General features: G+C 52.9%; 10 protein-coding genes across 10 annotated transcripts; 5 read left to right on the forward strand and 5 right to left on the reverse strand.

Annotated features, from left to right (window-relative positions):
• Window positions 1–1092: 1092 nt before the first annotated feature.
• Window positions 1093–1581, forward strand: COCVIDRAFT_33034 (hypothetical protein; the record flags this gene model as incomplete). Its single annotated transcript, XM_014706683.1, has 1 exon — window positions 1093–1581. One exon carries the CDS (start codon window positions 1093–1095, stop codon window positions 1579–1581), a length of 489 nt encoding a protein of 162 aa, XP_014562169.1.
• A 139-nt stretch (window positions 1582–1720) lies between these two features.
• COCVIDRAFT_85124 (hypothetical protein) lies at window positions 1721–3064 on the reverse strand (the record flags this gene model as incomplete). Its single annotated transcript, XM_014706684.1, has 2 exons — window positions 1721–1811; window positions 1941–3064. 2 exons carry the CDS (start codon window positions 3062–3064, stop codon window positions 1721–1723), a joined length of 1215 nt encoding a protein of 404 aa, XP_014562170.1.
• Window positions 3065–3414: 350 nt separating this feature from the next.
• Window positions 3415–4453, reverse strand: COCVIDRAFT_84703 (hypothetical protein; the record flags this gene model as incomplete). Its single annotated transcript, XM_014706685.1, has 2 exons — window positions 3415–4164; window positions 4217–4453. 2 exons carry the CDS (start codon window positions 4451–4453, stop codon window positions 3415–3417), a joined length of 987 nt encoding a protein of 328 aa, XP_014562171.1.
• A 772-nt stretch (window positions 4454–5225) lies between these two features.
• Window positions 5226–6734, reverse strand: COCVIDRAFT_84713 (hypothetical protein; the record flags this gene model as incomplete). The annotated part of the gene is made up of 2 exons (XM_014706686.1): window positions 5226–6553; window positions 6617–6734. 2 exons carry the CDS (start codon window positions 6732–6734, stop codon window positions 5226–5228), a joined length of 1446 nt encoding a protein of 481 aa, XP_014562172.1.
• Window positions 6735–7641: 907 nt separating this feature from the next.
• Window positions 7642–8150, forward strand: COCVIDRAFT_84800 (hypothetical protein; the record flags this gene model as incomplete). The annotated part of the gene is made up of 2 exons (XM_014706687.1): window positions 7642–7786; window positions 7840–8150. The coding sequence occupies 2 exons, from the start codon at window positions 7642–7644 to the stop codon at window positions 8148–8150; spliced, it is 456 nt and encodes a 151-aa protein (XP_014562173.1).
• A 1675-nt stretch (window positions 8151–9825) lies between these two features.
• Window positions 9826–11985, forward strand: COCVIDRAFT_33039 (hypothetical protein; the record flags this gene model as incomplete). Its single annotated transcript, XM_014706688.1, has 1 exon — window positions 9826–11985. One exon carries the CDS (start codon window positions 9826–9828, stop codon window positions 11983–11985), a length of 2160 nt encoding a protein of 719 aa, XP_014562174.1.
• Window positions 11986–13435: 1450 nt separating this feature from the next.
• Window positions 13436–15562, forward strand: COCVIDRAFT_84891 (glycoside hydrolase family 2 protein; the record flags this gene model as incomplete). The annotated part of the gene is made up of 4 exons (XM_014706689.1): window positions 13436–13760; window positions 13810–14029; window positions 14082–14269; window positions 14319–15562. The coding sequence occupies 4 exons, from the start codon at window positions 13436–13438 to the stop codon at window positions 15560–15562; spliced, it is 1977 nt and encodes a 658-aa protein (XP_014562175.1).
• Window positions 15563–15621: 59 nt separating this feature from the next.
• On the reverse strand, window positions 15622–16317 carry COCVIDRAFT_84844 (hypothetical protein; the record flags this gene model as incomplete). Its single annotated transcript, XM_014706690.1, has 2 exons — window positions 15622–15981; window positions 16033–16317. 2 exons carry the CDS (start codon window positions 16315–16317, stop codon window positions 15622–15624), a joined length of 645 nt encoding a protein of 214 aa, XP_014562176.1.
• A 499-nt stretch (window positions 16318–16816) lies between these two features.
• On the reverse strand, window positions 16817–17876 carry COCVIDRAFT_33053 (hypothetical protein; the record flags this gene model as incomplete). Its single annotated transcript, XM_014706691.1, has 2 exons — window positions 16817–17781; window positions 17831–17876. 2 exons carry the CDS (start codon window positions 17874–17876, stop codon window positions 16817–16819), a joined length of 1011 nt encoding a protein of 336 aa, XP_014562177.1.
• A 235-nt stretch (window positions 17877–18111) lies between these two features.
• Window positions 18112–19151, forward strand: COCVIDRAFT_84884 (hypothetical protein; the record flags this gene model as incomplete). The annotated part of the gene is made up of 3 exons (XM_014706692.1): window positions 18112–18337; window positions 18423–18637; window positions 18693–19151. The coding sequence occupies 3 exons, from the start codon at window positions 18112–18114 to the stop codon at window positions 19149–19151; spliced, it is 900 nt and encodes a 299-aa protein (XP_014562178.1).
• Window positions 19152–19739: the final 588 nt, after the last annotated feature.

Genomic DNA, 19739 nt, shown 5'->3' on the forward strand with positions numbered 1-19739 from the left:
TCCCAAATACGATACTCCGCGCTGCATCCTCGTAGAGCCAAGACCTGTCCATGTTACCTCGAATCGGCCCGTTGTTCTTCCATTTGGTAAACCCCTAGTAATGCCAATACCTGGTAACACAGCATGCACATGTTGTGTGGCAACCGAAATGCAACCATTCGTCCAGCTACATGGAAAGCTCCGAGTTAGTAAATCGAACGGGTTGCATTCCTGTTGGTCAATGGCGGTGGGATGAAACTTTAAAAAAAAAGTATGGATACGCAGCATGGCCGGAGATTTCACTAGAGATACTCCATTTCAATTTCTGAACAATTGAGCAGATATGGGGAATATGTGTCTGGACTGATTGTCCTACCTCGGGATTCGGACTTCGCTACAAGCAAATGCTTGGATAAAGTGTTTGTCGGACATCGCGGACGCCACACGCCCTGTCATAACGCAAAGTCCGATACTGTGAGACCACAATATCACAACATGAACGAGATCAACTGTTCGTTTTGTTTTCAAGACTGAGTTAGCAGATTCAAAGAAAAAAGGATATAGAGATAATGTCCAAGCAATATTATACTGTCAGACCAAACTCCCATAACTTTGACTGCAGTGTCTCAAGCAACGAGGGCAATTCCTTAATAATTAGAAAGATCCGTAGGAACAGTTGATAGACGGACACCCAGCGGCGTACACGTAAACGACCGCCACCCCGAACAGCCACTTCCGCCAGCCTCCTCAGTGAAACCGCCCATTGTACCAGACTTCACCAGCAATGCCTCCACAAAATCAGAACAACGGAGATTGCAAGCCCCTCCAACGTGAACACGACGTTGCAATGTAGCCCTGTAATTGGAGACAAAGATCCGTCTCAAGCAGCCACATAGCACACCACTTGAATCCTTCTACTCACCACCATAACGTACGCACACGCGTCACTCTCGATACCTTCGTCACTCTCAAACACTTCCCCCAACCCAAGAACCCAGTCATATATAACACCACTTCTTCCATCCCACCCCATCACCACCAGCTCCACAACCACCATCCCTTCAAGTTTTTAAAAAACAAAACAAAAACAACCCATCTTTACAAGCCCAAAAAATGCTTCTAACCGCCCATCTCTTCCTCCTCCCAACCCTCCCCCTCACTCTTGCCCTCATCGCACCCATACCACGCCACCCCCCTACAACCCCGCACCTCCACGCTCCCTCAGACTGCGCCCCCACAGCCACAATCACTAAAACCGTCACCGTCACGATCCCCATCTACGCGCCTACGGGAAATATCTCGGTGACGTTTCCGAATACGACTGTGGCGGCTACGAGTACGAGTACGGGTGGGGGATTGGAGCCGATTACGTTGATTACGCTGTCGAGTGTGACGAGTGAGGGGGGTGAAGTGACGGCGACGGCGACGGGTGGGGGGTTGGAGCCTGTTACGTTGATTACTCTGCCTAGTGTTACTGCCACGGCTACGGCCACGGCTACGGCTACGGCTGGAGGAGAGGGAGGAGATGCAGGGGCGGCGCCGACGCCGAATGATATTGCGCCCGTTACGTTGATTGATATTAGTACTGCTGTGCCTATTTAAAGACGAAATCGCGGGAAGCAGGGACATGTTTGAAGCTGGGGGGTTATGAGAGGGGTTTAGGGGGGAACTTGAGTACATATTTGAATTAAATGATTTTTGGTGGAGCTCGTAGTTTATATGGGGGGGAAAGTGCAAAGTTTCAATGACACGTCTCGTATAGCTCTGCGGGATCCAAGCGCATCGACGAACTGACTTTGCTGCTTCGCCTCACGTGTTTACGTCCTATGGGCCTGCGTTCACATAAAAAGTTAGCTTTCAAACCCTCCAATTACCCAGTCCACCCACTCACTCGATCAACCCCCCCCCCCCGGTTAGAAGAAAAGAAGCAGATGAAGAGAAGAAAAGAAAAAAAAACTTACGCATCCCCAACAACCTTCCTCATAACCAAACTATCCACCCACTCCCCCTTCAGCATCTCCTTCTCCTTCGTCAAACTATGCCTCTCAAACCCCAACCTCTCCGCTAATTTCCAACTAGCCTCATTCCTCGGATCACATTCAATCTCCATTTCCACCTTCCCCACATCCTGAATCCTCTCCTTAATCGCACCTATAAACGCCGTCATAGCCTCCGTCGCGTAGCCCCTTCCTTGATATTCCGGTAAAAAGGAAAACCACAAGTCAGCGTGGGTAACGGGTTTGATGCTGGATTCGCCGGGGAGCTTGTCGGAATTTGCTTGCGAGGTTTTTGCGCCGACGCGGCCGATGAAGGTGCCCGTGTCGAGGGTTTCGACCGCGAGCTCGTAGATTGTGCGCGGTACGTCGTTGTGGTTTCGGATGTTTTGCAGGACCAGCTCACGGGCTTGCTGGGGGGTTCGCGGCGGCCAGGATTGGTAGCGAGCGTTTGCCTCGGAGGACTCGAGCGCGTAGTAGCCCGGTATGTCTTGGGTTACGAATTCGCGGAGGAGCAAGCGCTCGGTTTTGATTGCGCCGAAGCGTTCGCCTTTGAGGTTTTGGCGGGCGATGGAGGCGAGTTCGTCTTTTGTGAAGGATTGCGAGGCTGAGAGGATTTTTTGGATTACTGTGCTTTTGGCATAGACGTAGTCGACGATGTTGGTGGAGGTGGCGGCGAGTTCGAGTTTGACGCGGGCGTATTCGTCTCGCAGCTCGCTGTTTGTGCGGAGCGTGTTTCGCAGGTTGAGGTGATTGCGGGTTTGGACTGCGCCGTCTACGCATACGTAGATGTTGTGGGGGATGGCCTGGTTTGGGTCTTTGAAGGCATGGCGGTCGACGACTCCGAGTTCTCCTAGGTGGTCAAACTTGCCGTTTGTCGTCAGAGCATCAATGGCAGACTGCAAGTTATCGCGAGAGACAATCACGTCAATATCGATAATGGGTTTGGCAGCCAATCCCGGGACTGATGTGCTACCCACGTGCTCGATTGAGAGGTAGTCGACGTCTCGCAGATGATTCTCCAACTCTGCTTTTATTTTTTCGAACTGCTTGGGCCATTCCTCGTTGTACTGGTCGACAATGACAGACATAGTTCTGGGGCTTGGAAAAAGGCAGTAGAGCTGAAGGAGAGGAGTCAAGGGCTAGATGTATAGATGTAGGCTGCAGAGATGAATGGGTGAGCTAGGCAACATCATTGGCTGAAACCCACACACCCACCCGGGTGCGCCCGCGATGCACAAACCGGAGCAGCGGTGTAAGCGGGACATGTAGGGCAAAAAAAAGGGCGGCAGGTGTGCAGCCATGAGTGTAACTGCAGTGTTGAAGCCATACAGGCAGCCAAGAGGGCATGTGCACATGTCGGGATGCATTGCGGAGATAGCGGCAACAGTTCCGAACCACTTGATTAGATTGCGATCCAATGCTCCCCAACTCTCCGACTCTAATCATACTGCTCAATCTTGATCACTGGGATGTCTGCATATGCCGGCGGCGCATGGCAGCCCAACAACCAAGACTCGGCGGCTGAATCCCCGCAAGCCTGTATCTGCTGCCTGAGCTGCCAAATGCAACGTACCACAAGAATGCTAGCCGCAAGCAGCAGCGACAAAGGAAGCAGTAGATTGCTCTGTGAAGAGCCAGACCAAAGCGCGCCTAGTTTGCCAATAGCCACATTCCATGTCCTTGCCCATGTGCCAAATTTGCCATAGTCGTCCCACTCGTTCGGGTCAAAGGCGGTTCGTATCATGGCCAGTCTGCCGCACTTCATCCTGGGCGGCTGAACGCGGTCTTTTTCTTCAACCACTTGTACACTTGCAATGGAAAGGGCATGGCCGCACCCTTTCTGGCCTGGAGTCTCTGGGCGAACGTGTTGCTCACGCAGTAGCACCTGTAAGACTGTATGGCCCAACTTGAATGGTGCAGCCTCCTCTCCCCAGGCAAGACCAGTAACGTTGAACTGGAGCCATACCTCTCCATTTCCTTCAGCTCGGAACACAGTGTGTTCGTACTGCAGTGGAAACCTGATTCTCTTAGACATGACCTCCTCGGCTTGCTCATCTGCTTCGTCTTCGGCATGATCCATTGGCACCTGCACGGCACTAATGCGCGGAGGCAACGGGTCAAGAGGAAAGACGCGCTCGTCATTGAGGAACAGAGCAGACCCCGACTTGTCAATGGCAAGCGTCAACATCTGTAGTATTGTCAGCGCGCCTCGCTTATGCGCCGCGACGAGATGCGCTTACCAAGGAGTTTTGTGGAGGCGGATGGATCCATTCTGCTGCATGAGGAGTCTTCAGCAGGCCAAACGGACATCCGGCACATCCATACTTGACGGCATATGTCTTGTTCGCGTCGATCACCGTGATTACTGGGGCCGCTTCCTGGACAGCCGGAACATGGATCTCTTCAACCTTGTGTTCGAGCGACGACGACGCAGCAACAACAACAGCCACAAGACCAAAAAGAGAAAAGGAGCGCATGGTTACATGAAATGAGTGTGAACAAAGAAAAGCTAACGAGAGACTGAGGGTCAAGTAAGAACAGAGGGAATATTGTTAAAGGGGAGAGTGAGAGAGACTATCCAAGATGGCGGAGACATGACGCGTGCGTATGCCTCGGTCAACGGCACGCTAGCGCAGGGACCGTCAACGTGGGGATTGACCATTTTAGATTCCTGGCGATCATTCATCCCCGGACTCTTGGACATGAACAGGCAAAATCCATGAGGGACGGCATTGTGCCTGAGATTGCTACGCAAGTGCCAAGATACCACGAGTTTCATTCGTGGTTGGCAATGGTAAAAGAAATGCTCAACACATGAAATGAGTTGCTGCCGTAATAGTACTTGCAAGTATGCTTCGATGACCGAACGCATGGGCTTGCTATTTTTAGACTGGAGTGGTTCATTGAGTTATACGAGGTCTGTGTTCATGTGTTATCATTGAGTGCATGCTTATGCAGTCTATCTGCCTGCAACACGGCAGGACCCGTTATCATTTCAATAGCCAAGAAAATAAGGGTGACTGCTCATGCTGCCATTTGTGCGTGCACAGCCTTCCATCCCAACATTCTTCGCTCGAATATGGAGAAGCGGGATGAAGCGGGATATCTGCTACACCTGTTATGACGGGCTAGTCCCATCATCTCTTGTAGCTTGGATAGTTGCAACTTCTTAGTTGCACATCGTGTCTGGTCGGGCAGTGGGATTGACATGGATGGATGATAAGGTGGTTTGGAACATGGAGGATGGCTTCACTCCTCTTCACTTTCTTCACTACTATCTCCACCTTCCAGCCCTCTCCTCATCAACTCTTCTAGATCGTCTTCGTCATCGTCCGCGGGGATTTCTGCAATTGCACCGTGTTTGTGGTCGTGACTGGTCGTATCTGGCTGTACGGGAGGTCCAATGTCCATGGGCTCGACGTCTCTGTCATTGTATTCGTATTCCTCTGCATCCTCCTCTTCTTCCTCATCGTCGTCGTCGCCTTCAGCGTCATCACCGCCCAAATCACCAAAGTCAATCTCATCCTGTGTGTTTCGGTTGCGTGCGTGCGGGTTGGGAGAGCCTTCTACGTCGCTGTTGGCTGCACTGGCAAGAGATATGGGGCCGTTGGATGGAGAACGCATATAGCCGGCGCCGAGATTGTGGCCCAGACTGCGAGCTGCTAGTGCGCCGTTCTTGCGTCGTGGTGGGCGCGCATCGGGTACTTCAATTTCGAGACCGCCGTCGTCGTCTGATTCGTCTTCGGCCTCATCATCGTCGTGATGATGTCGCTGGTTTTGTACAGGTGCAGGGGATGGAGGCGCTGGCGAGGATGCAATTTCGCCGTCAGACTCGTCGGACGAGTGTATCACCTCGGCAGATTTGATCTTGGAAGCGGGTGGTGCGGTAGATTTGCCCTTTGGCTTGGCGGCAGGTTCTGTTGCTGTGCGCTGAAGACGGACGGCCGGTGGTGGCTGAGCCTTTTTAGGCTTCACCATAGGGTTTGTGGTCGTAGTCTTGCGCTTCTTGGGCGCAGTAGCTGCAGCGGGCTTCCGCACTGGAGCAGCGGCGGGTGGTACGCGAGCCCCAAATTGCGGTGTATGAGCCGCGCTGCCTGTGCCAGCTCGGTGCTCTGGCGATGATGCATAGCGGTAGTCGGACTCGTCGCCTCGCTTCGCCTTTTCCTTGCTCAAAAAGTGCCTGAAGTCATAGGGGTTGTCGGGGTCAGGGTCGCCTCCCTCGTCGTCTGCTGCCGCTTCGCCAAACAGATCGTCGTCCTGGTCCTTGTCCTGCGCATCGTCCTTGAGTTTCTTTGGGTATATCTTAGCGTGCTGTGACGATATATCTTTGCCATTCCTCGTAGCGAGGTTGAAGGTGTAGCTACTCGAGAGCGGCTCTAGGGTTGCTTGCTGGCTGGCGGGATCCAAGATGAGGACATATGACTTCTTTGGCTGTGACTTTTGCCCCGTGAAGGTGAAGACATCCTGGTCGCCGGATTCGGTCGTGTCTTCGATGCGCAGGTTGCAAGTATTCGTCGATGAAGGCGCCGAGAGTGTCGTAGAACGATTGTCGGATGTCTGTGTAGGCTTGTGATTGTCTACGTAGGGCGTAAGTCAGCAAGCGCCAGGATATGCATACGCATGCCAGGTGGAGGGCTAACATTTTACACTGCTGTACTCGATCGCGTCATCGTTGTTCCGTATGCGGTCGCTGAGGTGGAGGGTGAAGTGCGCCTTCTTGTGAGGCTCGATGCGGCTCTCTACCACGGGAGACGCCATTCCCGCGCTCGTCGTTGTCGGGCGACAAGCCTGCTGGCTGCAAAGACGAAAAAAGCAAGACAGAGTATGTGTGTACACACACCAGAGAAGTCACACTCTCCAGACGCGTTGGGTCATGAAAGAAGCATGGTTTGCTGGGTAGTATGGATGGCGCGCCGTGTTGCACATGGCCAGTCCGGCCGGGCTGGAGGCTCCGCCTGCCGGCCTCCCGCCGCTGCTAGTCAGGCACCCAACTCCACACGACTAGTAGCTCCAGCCCGCAACCGTCTCCGCTTTGCCATGTCCCTCTTCCATGGCGGCATCTGTAAGGCCTCCAGTCGATTCGAATCTCTTGATATGTGCATCTATTATACATGCACGGTCCAGACCACCCGGTGAAAGTGGGTAGCCGTGTGTCCCCACTCTACAGCGCCATCGTGACGACTGGTTTCGTACTGCCAATATACACGCCTTGCCCGTACATATTGGCCTAACCACCATAATCCTCCTCGCTGCTCACCAAGCAATTTACAAAACCATTGAAAATGTCCAAAGACAGTTCACCGCCACGACACGTACTTGTTCCAATCTGCAAAGTAACATTGGTGTTGCAGTTGATCCTTGAAGCGAGCATTATCATCCGCCTGATAATGTATTGGTAACGGCATTTTTCCAGTCAGATACGAATTCATGACCAAATCGATGGAAAACACCTTACGCCAGCACAGTGCCATCAAGATTTGTGGCGGGGTAGCAACGCTGTCGGTTGGAGGTATAAGATGGCCATGATGAGACATAAACCCAACGAGTCTGTGACTATCGACTCTACCTCAAGCCAAATTCACTGTGCTCCGTCCTCAATAATATAGTTCGTGGGGGCATTCCTTCATTGAATCGCGCTGGCCTCGTGTCACACATGTTCTGTATGATGCGGTTCATCATCCCCACGCTTCTTGCACTAGCAAGCTCAGCCACTGCTGCTGGTATCGCAGTCATTCTCAACAACTCTCCAAAGCCAATATACGTCTGGTCGGTTGGCAGTTCGGTCGGCCCTCGAAATGATATCAAAGCTGGTCAGTGATTGCCTGGTCAGTGTCAGTGTTCCTTTCTTGGCTAACGGCCACAGGTGGCATCTATTGGGAAGAAATGCGCCGCGACGAGAAAACAGGAGGGATTGCCATCAAAGTCACAACCAGTGCAGACGGACTCTACTCCGGCGCTCCCCAGCAAGTCTTTGCATACAACCTGGACAATGACACAGTCTGGTACGATTTGAGTACGGTGTTTGGTGATCCGTTTGCTGGCTACCGATTGCAAGTTACAGGTGACAATGGAGGATCCATTCTGTGGCCAAAAGGAACTCATCCAGGGGGGAGCCAGCTCAAGTCAGCCCCAAGTGAAGGAAACATCTTCTTCTCCATTGATCCCGCTGCTTAAAGCAGTGACAGCCACTGGGCGGCTCGAGCGTTGTATCTCTACTTACGCGCCGTGACCGGCGCCTCATAATTCAAAAAGTTACTTTCTAATATTCCGTGATCTTCTTGCATGATGCTGGTTCAAGCCATGTCATCTCCCTAGAGGGAACCGGTTGCGTTGTACCATAACAGTTAGACCGCCAACCGCCGGCAGGGCGGCAGATCACTGCTTATCAGGGTACAATAACCGGCGAGACACGTGGAATTCGGTGCTTTTCGCCTGAATCAGTATCCACCTAGAAGACCCAACGTAGCGGTAAGAGAGGTGTGGACGAACGATGGGTGTGGAAAAACATGGGGTAGGCCCTGCTTTGGTCAAATTGGCCTTCTGGATTTCCTGAGTCGGCCTGTGCGCTGCCATCTCACGTCAGTCGATTTATTCGCCGTTTGACACACAATTTCGACCAATTATCCGAACGTTCGGGATGCATTTTTCCCCTTGCCACATGCAAAACATTCATGTGCATGGGGACAACACCACGAGCACCTCCTCTATTGCGCCACCTCGGCCCTGTCTTCGCTGATGTTCCAAGTCAGGCCACGGCCACGCCTCGAGATACCGCATTGCTCTTGTATCGCCGACCAGCCATCCATTCATTCATCCATCCATCCATGCCGCAATCTCTCTTCATCTAACAAGGACTCCGCTCTCCCGCGAGTCAAGTTGGTGTCTCGTGTTGCTTCGGATGGTGGATACCGAGTGAACGGCCACATCCTATCTCTAGCCCGCCTTTTTCTGGCTCGTCTCCGCCGCCCATCACGCTGCATGCTGCTACTGCGTGATTGCAAATGCGGGCGATATCGCGCCATGAGCATTGGCTGGCACCGCGTGGAGCCCCGTATCCAGGTGGTGGTGGACCTTTCTCTGTGCACGACCTCAGCCCGGAAAGTGTCTGTCCCACGGCAGACTGCAATGGAGCACTGCATGCGGCGCAGCGTCGTGATTGTTAGGTGTGGTGCAGTACCATTTCAAGTCCTTTAGCCGGCATCCGACAGCGCTGGCCTGCACCCAGACAGCCCAAGACCAGACTCTGCTCCCTGTCGGATGCTAGGCCCCACCCGCTTCCCGGCCTCTCCGCAATCATCATTGGCGTGCCAATCCGAGCACCTGTTTCTCTGCATCTTCTATTCGCTAGCTAGCTTCCCACTTGGCCTTATCGACCGACCGCCTGGAACACCCTGGTCGCGAAATTCAAACAGCGGCCGTCTTCGGGGGCCGATACAACTTTTGAGGCAAAAGGCCCTTTCTCGCCCTCTGCCGCGCCTCCTGGGCCCTGCACCGTCATCGGCAGTGCTGATGCTGATTCGCTTTTAGGCGGGCGACCCAATGCTGTATGTATTCGTCGCCATGCCGCTTGCCACGACAAGATGCGCTCCGAGAGCCCGATCAGCTCTTGTACCACACTCGAGAGCCGTTGGCCGTAGCCCCCGCTGATGCCTAATAACAATACTTTCCCACTTGCTCAGGCCGGTCGACTATTCTTCTGTTGTTGAAACCAACCCCACTCGACGTCCGATTCGCTGGAGATGATATACAGCCCACTACCGATCAGGCTGGACACGCGACCAAGAGCCTGGGCAGACACCATCGACACTACCATCCCAAGAACTAGATTCCAGGCCTCTTGCTCCCCGCAATGAGCTCCAGGACACTGACCAATGTTGTGAACGACCAAACGGTTGCCCTCAATGCCCTCATCTATGGATACGCCGGCCACAGCTTGGTCACCCCTCAGCATGCCCTCCAACAAATATGGTGGACCGAGGAGAGGATTAATGAGCGAGTCACCAATGACTTTGTCACTTCTCGGCTACAGCCTCAAGAGAGGGAACGTCTTACCCAGCCTGTAGGCTTTGGTGATCTGAGCGACGATACGTATATCGAATGGATCATGGAGAAGGCACGGCGGCTATTTCTGATACTTGTCGAGATTGGCGAGGCAGACCGCATATTTGCTGTTGTCGACAAATCTTGGGACGATGATGACCTCCCCCTTGGGATGGAAGATATTGAGCAGCTATCGTTATCGAATCGACGCGACAACCACGCCAATGCTCGCTTTTACCACACCCAATTCACTTTCTTGCTACGAGAGTTACGGCAAGGCGTACACATCGATTATGCCGAAAACGAAGAGGTACCGATCGAGAGTGTCATGACCTTGCCAGTCGCGGTCAGCCTGCAAGCTTGGTCTCGAATACACTTGCCAAAGAAGCCAAAGGAAATCTACATGCGTCGGAAATTTCCGCTTGGGAATGCGGAGGACCCAGAGGCTTTCCGTCAAGACTTTATCCTAGACGTGGAGAGTGCACGAATGGTTGAGCACGAGCATCTCGCTCCTGTCTGGGCGTCATACACGGCAAAGGGCTCTGGCTACATTGTCAGTAACTTTGTCGGTCACCACACTTTGCGCACCTTCATCGACCATCGTAATCCTGCGCAATATCAGAAACTACCGAAGCCTGAGAGACGGTGGTTGGTGCTCAACTGGCTACACTGTTTGGCCGATACCATTGCAACACTGCATCAGAATGGGTTTTGCCATTCCGCGATCCGGCCGTCCCGGATACTCGTCGACGAGCAGAACGCGATCGCATTCAGTGACATTGGCAGCTTGGAGACGTTTCAGAAAGACAAGAAGCCTGATGCCATGGATGCCTACATATACGACGCCCCAGAAACACATACAAGTTCAGAGCCAGCGGACTTGCCTTCCTCCGTCGCAGCACCTACCCCACCCAAAGACCGACACGGGTCTATCGCAAGTAAAAGCTCATCGGGATCCTCGAACAGTAGCAGTTCGCATCGTCAGAAGCTAACAAAATCGCCAACAACCGACTTTTCAGGGTTCAATTTTGGGTTCAAGAAATCAGAGCCTAAACCTCAGCACCGACCACAAGGGCAAGAAACCGAAAAAGCAGATGTCTTTTCTCTAGGCTGTGTTTTCTTGGAGATTCTCACCTTCTTGCTCAAGAAGAAATCCCATGATTTCATCAAGCACCGTACATCGAAACAAAGAATCAACACGGGCGGCAAGAACTCGCGTACTGATTCATCGTATCACAAGAACCTTGACAAGGTCGAAACCTGGATGGCCGTGCTAGAGAAAGCATCTCGCGAAAGCGATGACGAGGCATTTGGCACAGTTCCCGACATTTTGGCCCTTATCCGAACTATGCTGAGCAAAAACCCCATGCTTCGCCCAACGGCACGCGACGTGCGCGATGAATTGTTTGAGATTTTCAGCTGTACCTCGATGCCCAACATACACTGTGGGGCGCACACACATGACGTTGGTGTCGCATCATCTTCGCGTTCGGATCGCGATAGATCGTCCAGTATAGCGTCACTTCGAACGATGTCGACGATAAGTTCGACGTGCTCGGATGTAGACACAATACGCTCTGGCATAACGCAGGTGAATTCCATCTTGAACTACTACTCGGACCGAGCCACATTATCTGGAATCAAAGAGGATGACAGCGCTTCCTTAGAGACGATAGACACACCGTCCATATCGTTGAACAATGATAACTTTCATGCGCTGTGTGGACCAGGACCCATTGTAACAAAGTCTGTCAAAATACCTGAACCACTACAGTCTACTGGTTATGCCACCTCGCCCGCCTCGCCTACCTTGCCTCTTTCGCCTATTCTGCCTGCTTCGCCTACTTCGCCTACTTCGCCCACTGGTCCTTCTTCGCTCCTGTCTGCGCGTTCTCCTAGTCCATCAAAGCAAAAGACCACGACTGTCAAGATCAAGCCATGGAACAAACCATTTCTTTTGCTTCCATGAGCATTATGTGTGTAGCTTAGGGCTTGACACGTGAACTAAACGACTTGTATTGCTGGGGGTTAGATAACAAGCGGTGAGGCCAGGCCATACAGAGCCAGGATATTGCGGGGTCCCCGAAGGTGTGCGCTTGGAGGTACCAGGGGCTATGGCATGAATGCTACATTAGACGAAGAATAGGAAGGTACCTTTGAACCCAGGGACATATGGCTGTCCACTTGACTCAGATTGGTCATGTGCAGCATGGTTGATCAGATAGTCACAAGGCGGACGCAAGTAACTAGGGGTAGAAGTAAAGTGGAGCAGTTCCATGCTGGCAGAGATTCATTTGCCTATTAGTGCGGTATAGGCAGCTCGGAGGGGCACAATGCAAGAGTTACGTAGTTGGCGCAGCACGACATCGGAGATGTCTGGGAAGATAAAGAAGGAGAGGAATTTCTGAATGAATAGTTTCCATTGCAGGCTTCCCTGTACAGGCTGCTAGCATGCATTCTTGTTTATACCTGCTGTGCACTTGATGTAATCTCAAAATGCGGGGTTTGCTTGCCATGCTAGTCTCCCAACCTTCCCTCACGCCCGAAGCTCCACCATCTACGACGCCGAACGCACGCCACATTGCTTAGCCTCCAGGTTTTTGTACCGGTTTGCATTCCCCATATGTACCTCCGCTTCTGGCAAATTGACGTCACCCATCTGCGTTACATTTGAGACAACAGCAGTCCTGGCACGACCTTTTCGCCATGCATCAGTCACGTGTCACCGCGTCACCGGAGAAATAACTGCGTCCGAATATGCGCGGTACCGCAGCAAGATACTGCCGTGTCCGAACACAGGAACATCGCAGCGACGGCGCGGAATGGCTGTTGCGCGCTTGTTTGATGCGAACTGGGCGGACCGGCCATGTTTAGACCGAGTAGTGCGGGGACTGGAGATTCAACAAAGTGCCAGCCAAGGCGATCATCACAGCTGATCAGGGCATGCACTGCTGCATCTGACACCGTGCATCTACCATCAGGATCCATCTACAGCGTAGCCGTACCATCAAGCTACCCTCCTCTATCCTTGAACCAGCCTCTCCAGGCTCTCGTGCCCCTGCACCAGCAGCCTTTGTCAGCCTTGAACAGCCCGCCAAGGACATGTTCACTAGCATTACCATGGTCAGCCGGTGCTGCCATATGACAACCGCAACCTTTGTAGATTTACGCCCAGCGGATGCGGTTTTGCTATGGCTGACCGGGGCGCCCAGCCACCAGGATCATCCCGCCGCTAGTATCCCCAGAGCCAAGGCATTTAGCATGCAGCTGCACGGCCATTACACCAGGTACAGTGGAGCTATGCTGTCATGAGTCTGTAGACCGCTTAAATACCACCTTCATCTCCCTTCATTCGACTCTTCTCATGCTTTCTTGGATACGCGTATAGGCGCTGTGTCATAGCGTCTCTTCCCACCAAGATGCGGCTCTCCACCGGAATCATAGCGAGCTTGCTGACGTGGACGACCATTGCTTCCAACAATAACAAGGTCGTTCCGCGCCAAAACAACAACACGGACTACAAAATTGGATTTACTCCACTCAAAACTGAATGGACTGATACCGTGGGAACCAACCCCTGGCCTGAGTACCCACGTCCACGCCTTCAACGATCAGACTGGAAGAACCTCAATGGCGTCTGGCGATACCAGAACACCCAAAACGGCTCTGATGCCTCACCGCCATTCGGGCAGCGACTTGAAAAAGCCGTCCTGGTCCCATTCTGCTTGGAGAGTGCTTTGTCGGGTGAGTAGCGCCAAATCATACACGAGACCAGTTGCTGAAGTCAGCATAGGTGTGACTGAGAAGGACCGCATCTGGAGCTGGTATTCGACATCGTTCGAAGTTCCATCAACTTGGCCAAGCGGAAACAGTGTCGTTTTGAACTTTGGTGCTGTTGATTACGAAGCCACCATCTTCGTCAATGGCCAAAAGGCAGGATTTCACAGAGGTGGTTACTTCGAGTTCAGCGTTGATGTCACTTCGTATCTGAATGCCAATGGGACAAACGAGCTGTAAGTGCATGAGAAGCGAGAAATTATAAGAAAAAAACTAATCGTTTTGTAGTTTGGTATACGTCTATGATCCAACTGACATGGACCGCGTTCAAATCCCAATTGGAAAGCAGACTCTGAACCGTGGTGGAATGATCTGGTATACGCCCTGCAGTGGCATATGGCAGACAGTGTGGCTCGAGTCCGCACCCAAGGATCACATTTCGAAACTCGATCTCACTGCTGATATGGATGGAAAGGGTCAGTCATCTGTTCATGGTGCTGCTGTCTTGTTACTTACATTCATCAGTCGTCGTCACTGTGCACACTAGCACTAATTCGACAACCACATACACTATCGTTGTCCACGAAGTTAATTCGGATGATGTCAAGGCAGAGGCTACGGGTACTAGTGGAAGCCCATTTACCTTTGTTGTTGATTCACCTGAGCTGTGGACGCCGGATAGTCCGACCCTGTACAACATCACCATCAAAATGGGTAGTGATACAGTGCAGAGCTATACCGGATTCAGAACCATCTCTAGAGGCGTAATCGGCGGTGTGCAGCGCCCACTCCTTAATGGAAAGTTTGTCTTTCCATTTGGCACTCTGGATCAAGGCTATTGGCCAGACGGCATATACACACCTCCAAGTGTAGAAGCCATGGTGTACGATCTCAAGGTACTAAAGAATGTCGGCTACAACATGGTCCGAAAGCATATCAAAGTCGAGCCGGCTCTGTTTTACAGGGCTTGTGACGAGATGGGCATGTTGGTCATTCAAGACATGCCTTCTTTGCGCCCCGATTTACCTGCCCGTGAAGGCTGTGGAGGCATACGGTTAGAGCCAGGTGCTCAGCCTGAATTCGATCGCCAACTTGAGGTCATGGTTGAGCAGCTGAAGTCGTACCCCAGTATCATCGCCTGGACCATCTACAATGAGGAATGGGGTCAGGCCACTTCACCCCCATGGCCAGAGTTTGGGTTGACAGACATGGTGCGTCGGGTTGACCCTACTCGCCTTGTCAACTCTGTGAGTGGTTGGACCGACCACATGGCTGGCGACTTTGACGACAACCATCATTACTCGACACCCCAATGCGGAACACCGTTTTGGTCTTACCAAGGCAGCGGCTACGACTCGGCTTACGACCCCGCCCGCATCGGTCTGCAAGGCGAATTTGGCGGCATCGGCACCCAGCTCACCGAGAATAACTTTGAGCACGCATGGTACAAGGATCTCGGTCGACAAACCGCATACGAGCTTACCAATGGTACCGTTTGGTGGAACTATCGTTGCCACGACCTGCTTGTGCAACTACGTGAGCAAATCGACTTGTTTGCTTGCTCAGGTGGTGTCTGGACGCAAACGACAGATGTCGAGGGTGAAGTCAATGGCATGATGACGTATGACCGAAAGGTAATTAGGATGAATGAGACAATGTGGAGACAAGATATCCAGGCCCTATACGACGCGGCCGCGAAGCGAGGCAACGAATCCTCAATGGTGATTCGGGATACAGGCATTGCTGGCATGCAACATGGTATATTCTAATGTCTATGGCCAAGTAGGTAGATATACATAGTTACTCTTCCTTATTCCACATGCCCAAACTATGCTTCTTCTTTTTTCCCCGCCTCCCTCGCATACCACTCCCTATCCAGCATCCCCAGCGTAAACGAATCCCACCACTCCCCCTCAAACCACACAGCCTCCCTCTCCCTCCCCTCCACCACAAACCCCAGCCGCTCATACAACCGTATCGCCCCCTTATTCCACCCAAACGCCCTCAACCGCACAGTATGCAGCCCGGCCCTCCGAAACCCAAAGTCCAACGCCCAATTAATCGCTTCACTCCCATACCCCTTCCCCTGGTACGCGGGCAAAATATCCAGCCCAATCTCCATAGTCCGATGATGCGCCTCATGCAGCGACACCGGCGCAGAATAAATCTGCCCCACCGCAACCCCAAACTCGGGATCCAGAATCTCCCCGGGGTTCTGCCGCTTCATTTCCTCCAGCACCGCTTCTTTTTGCTCCGCCGCCAGCGACGCAATCGGCGTGTCGTGCGGCCGCCAGATTATGGCTTGTAAGAGGCTTTCTTCTTCGCCGGAGCTGCGGTCAGAGGCGCCCTGATGCATGTTTTCAGAGGCGTCTTGTTCCGTGGGCAATTTGAGGGTCGCGTGCGTGCTGGCCATGTACATGGCTGGGTCTGCGGCGAGGGCGAGGAAGATGGATTTGTCGCAGGGGCGGATGGCGCGGTAGTGCAGGCGCGGGCTGCGCCATGGGTTAGGGTATTTGTTGGACATTGTACAGAGGAGTGTGTTTGGATGTTTAGATTAGGAATGTGGGAGATGGGGGGTGGTTGTCTTTTTACTATATATATATGTGTTTTTTGTTGGCATGCAAGTTCGTAACTTTGGTATGCAGATGTTATGTATGGGTACCAGGTTTGGCCGTGCTAGTGCCGGCGTTGTCATTGGCGTTGCATTGCGTTGCGCCCTTTTTGGCGGTACCGCCCTTTTCTTGATCTTCGGAATGCGATGTTCAGATCGCGATGTGGGGATAAGGACAAGCAGAGACGACACGCGGAGAGTGGACTGCGGCGTATAGCAGAAGCACGCTAAGAGATTAGGTACATGTCGTATATGGGGCCTGTCACATTTATGTCTCACAATAGCCAATGCCTGGAATCGTAGTATACAGGGGCTATAGTAGCCCTTACAGCCCGTATGGCCGTGGACTAGTTTAACATTCGTCATGGACGCGATAGTGCCAGCGCCGCTACCCGGGTCTTGCTTCATACTCTTACAACGAAATCTCACCCTTCCATGTGCCTTCGGTCAGACCCAGAGTCTCAATGCAATGTTGCCATCTTGGGCCACCTCGCTCCTTCCTCCTCAAGTACTGCAGAAGCTTCTGTCTCCTGTGCACCAGCAACCGCAGATTTCGCTTGTTATGCTTATCACCTTTTCCTCGTGTCTGTAGAAAGTCCGCTAGTGTCTTGATCTTGGCCGTCAGGATAGCAATCTGAACTTCGGAAGATCCGGTGTCTGGCCCCACTCGCTTGGCTGTCGCGGCAACGTTTGTTTCTGGGCGGACGACGTGAGTCTCGTCTACGCCTGAGCGGCTCAGCGATGGCGCTTTTGGTGGGAATATCCTGTCGGTATTGTGGCGTCCAAACGTCTCGACACATCGTGCAATGTTGACGCGCATGCGGTCTTTGCTGGAGCCATTCTCGAGGGCCGTGATTCGCTTAATTGCCTCGACCGCACGTGCATGGTCTTTCTTGTTTTGCTCCTCTATTTCCGCCGCCGACTTTTCAATCGCCCTTGCCTGATCATACCGCGTGGCGTCGTTCCATGGGTACGCAGCAGGTGCAGCTTGCTTTGCAATTTCACTCAATGGCACAGCCAGCTTCTCGCTCTTCTTCAATTGCTTCTCCACCGTCGCCGGGTCGAATGCATAGTTGAGATGCGTCCGATCCTTGGGAATTTTCTTGCCATCCTCGTAGGTAATGGGCTTGCCAGTGTCAAAAGACTCCACGAATGGTGTTGGTATACCGCGAACAGGATTTCCAAGACTGGCTACCCGGGCTTGTTCGAGTTCGGCACGTCGAGACAGGTTGGCTGCCTTTTTGCGGTTGCGCTGCGCAACTATGTAGGGGTCGCTAGCGAGGCGCTTCTTCTGTCGTTCAATTGATTCGGCATTGGCCCGCGCTGTCGAAACAAAAGTTCGGATGGGGAGTGTGAATTGCGCAGAAATGGATGGTGCTGTGGCATTGTCAGCACTGGGTATTGTACATGAGATCTAAGAACTCACAAGCCGATGCCCGTAGACACGACAATGCTGGTATTCGTGGCGGCATCGTTGGCTGGACGCACACTCACTGCTCCCACCCGCCGTGAATCTTTTGCGGATCAGGACGTCGGCGCATTGGTTTCGCCGGCGCCGCGTCCCGTTGGGCACTATGCCGCTTCCGGCTCTAGCTCGCCCACTGCCGGAGCTCGAATATCGCCAAAGTTCGTGTGCCAAAACTTCGCCCGCACGCATCACGACAACTTCTCTATACCCACCAGCTTGTACAGCGCCAAACCGTCAAAATGGCCCCTTCCAACCTCCCCGCCATCTTCAACCCCACCCAGCAGGACATTGAGATGCTCCTCGCTGCCCAATGCCACCTCGGTAGCAAGAACCTCCAGGTGCACATGGAGCCTTACCTGTGGAAGACCAGGCCCGACGGTGTCAACGTCTTGAACATTGGCAAGACCTGGGAGAAGATTGTTCTGGCCGCCCGCATCATTGTCGCCATCGACAACCCGGCTGATGGTACGTTTGAGCGCCCAAGTCAAGAGATTTGGACTTGAAGAATGCGCAAATATGCCCAAGTTCTTCTTTAGCTGACACTGCGCAGTCTGTGTCATCTCTGCCCGTCCCTATGGACAGCGTGCCGTTCTCAAGTTCGCCTCCCACACCGGCGCCACCGCCATCGCTGGTCGTTTCACTCCCGGTAACTTCACCAACTACATCACCCGTTCTTTCAGGGAGCCCCGCTTGATCGTCGTCACCGACCCCCGCACCGATGCCCAGGCTATCAAGGAGGCCTCCTACGTCAACATCCCCGTCATTGTAAGGAGAATGCGTATGAAGAAGAGTACAGGAATCTGGAGCTAACCCCGAATAGGCCCTTTGCGACGGTGACTCTCCCACCGAGTATGTCGATGTTGCCATCCCCACCAACAACAAGGGTCGTCACGCCATCGGTCTCGTCTGGTGGATGCTTGCCCGTGAGGTCCTCCGCCTCCGCGGTACCCTCGCTAACCGCGAGACTGAGTGGGATGTCATGACTGACTTGTACTTCTACCGCGACCCTGAGGCCGAGGAGAACAAGGACAGCGCTGGCGTTGAGGAGGCCAAGGTCCCCGGTGCCGACGAGGTTGGTCCCGCCGCTGTCGCTGACGGCTTCACCAGCGAGTGGGAGGTCTCTGGCGCATCCGCCGGTGCTTTCACTGCCCAGGCTGCTGCCCCCGGCACCAGCTGGGACGCTGACGCTGCTGACTGGGCCGCCTCTGGCGACGCCCAGGCTAGCGGCGAGGGCTGGGGTGCCGAGACTGCTGCCCCCACTACCACTACTCAGTGGTAAATGCTATGTTGAGCATCTTCGTCACTTCTTCTCTTACATACCCTGTCTTTGAACAAACAATGGCACGTCGGCGTAGGAGTAGGCAATGGGAAAAAAGGAAATATGAGACCATTTGACAACGATCAACAAGAAATGCATGCTTGATGGGACAGGGGTGTGTTGAAGGATATGATCAATGCTGTGCGCTTATGAGGGAAAGATATCCATACTTGTCTTCGGGTATGGGGGAAAGCCCTGTGCTGGCGATCGGGTCGTACTTAGTTGGCGCCCAATCCTTCAATACGAACCTTGTTCCCACATTGCTTGACTGCTTCTCTGATTTTGAGTATTTGTGCACCATGACCTACCGTTAGTGACTGAGTTGATGCCGTATGACATGACATGTGCCGCTGAGCAAACGCAAGGCAAGTTGGCGCAAGTTTTTTTTTTGTATTTTCAGCCCGATCCTAAGCGGGGTATTCATATACATTAAAGTCCGTCATGTCCTCGTTAAATTCTGCCCCATGTACCATGTACCATACCTAATCAAGTAAGTAGACTAGAAACTATGTACATGCAGAATGTGCGAGTGATGATAATTCAAGCCTC

The sequence above is a fragment of the Bipolaris victoriae genome (assembly GCF_000527765.1).
Source record: "Bipolaris victoriae FI3 unplaced genomic scaffold scaffold_2, whole genome shotgun sequence".
Taxonomy (NCBI): domain Eukaryota; kingdom Fungi; phylum Ascomycota; class Dothideomycetes; order Pleosporales; family Pleosporaceae; genus Bipolaris; species Bipolaris victoriae.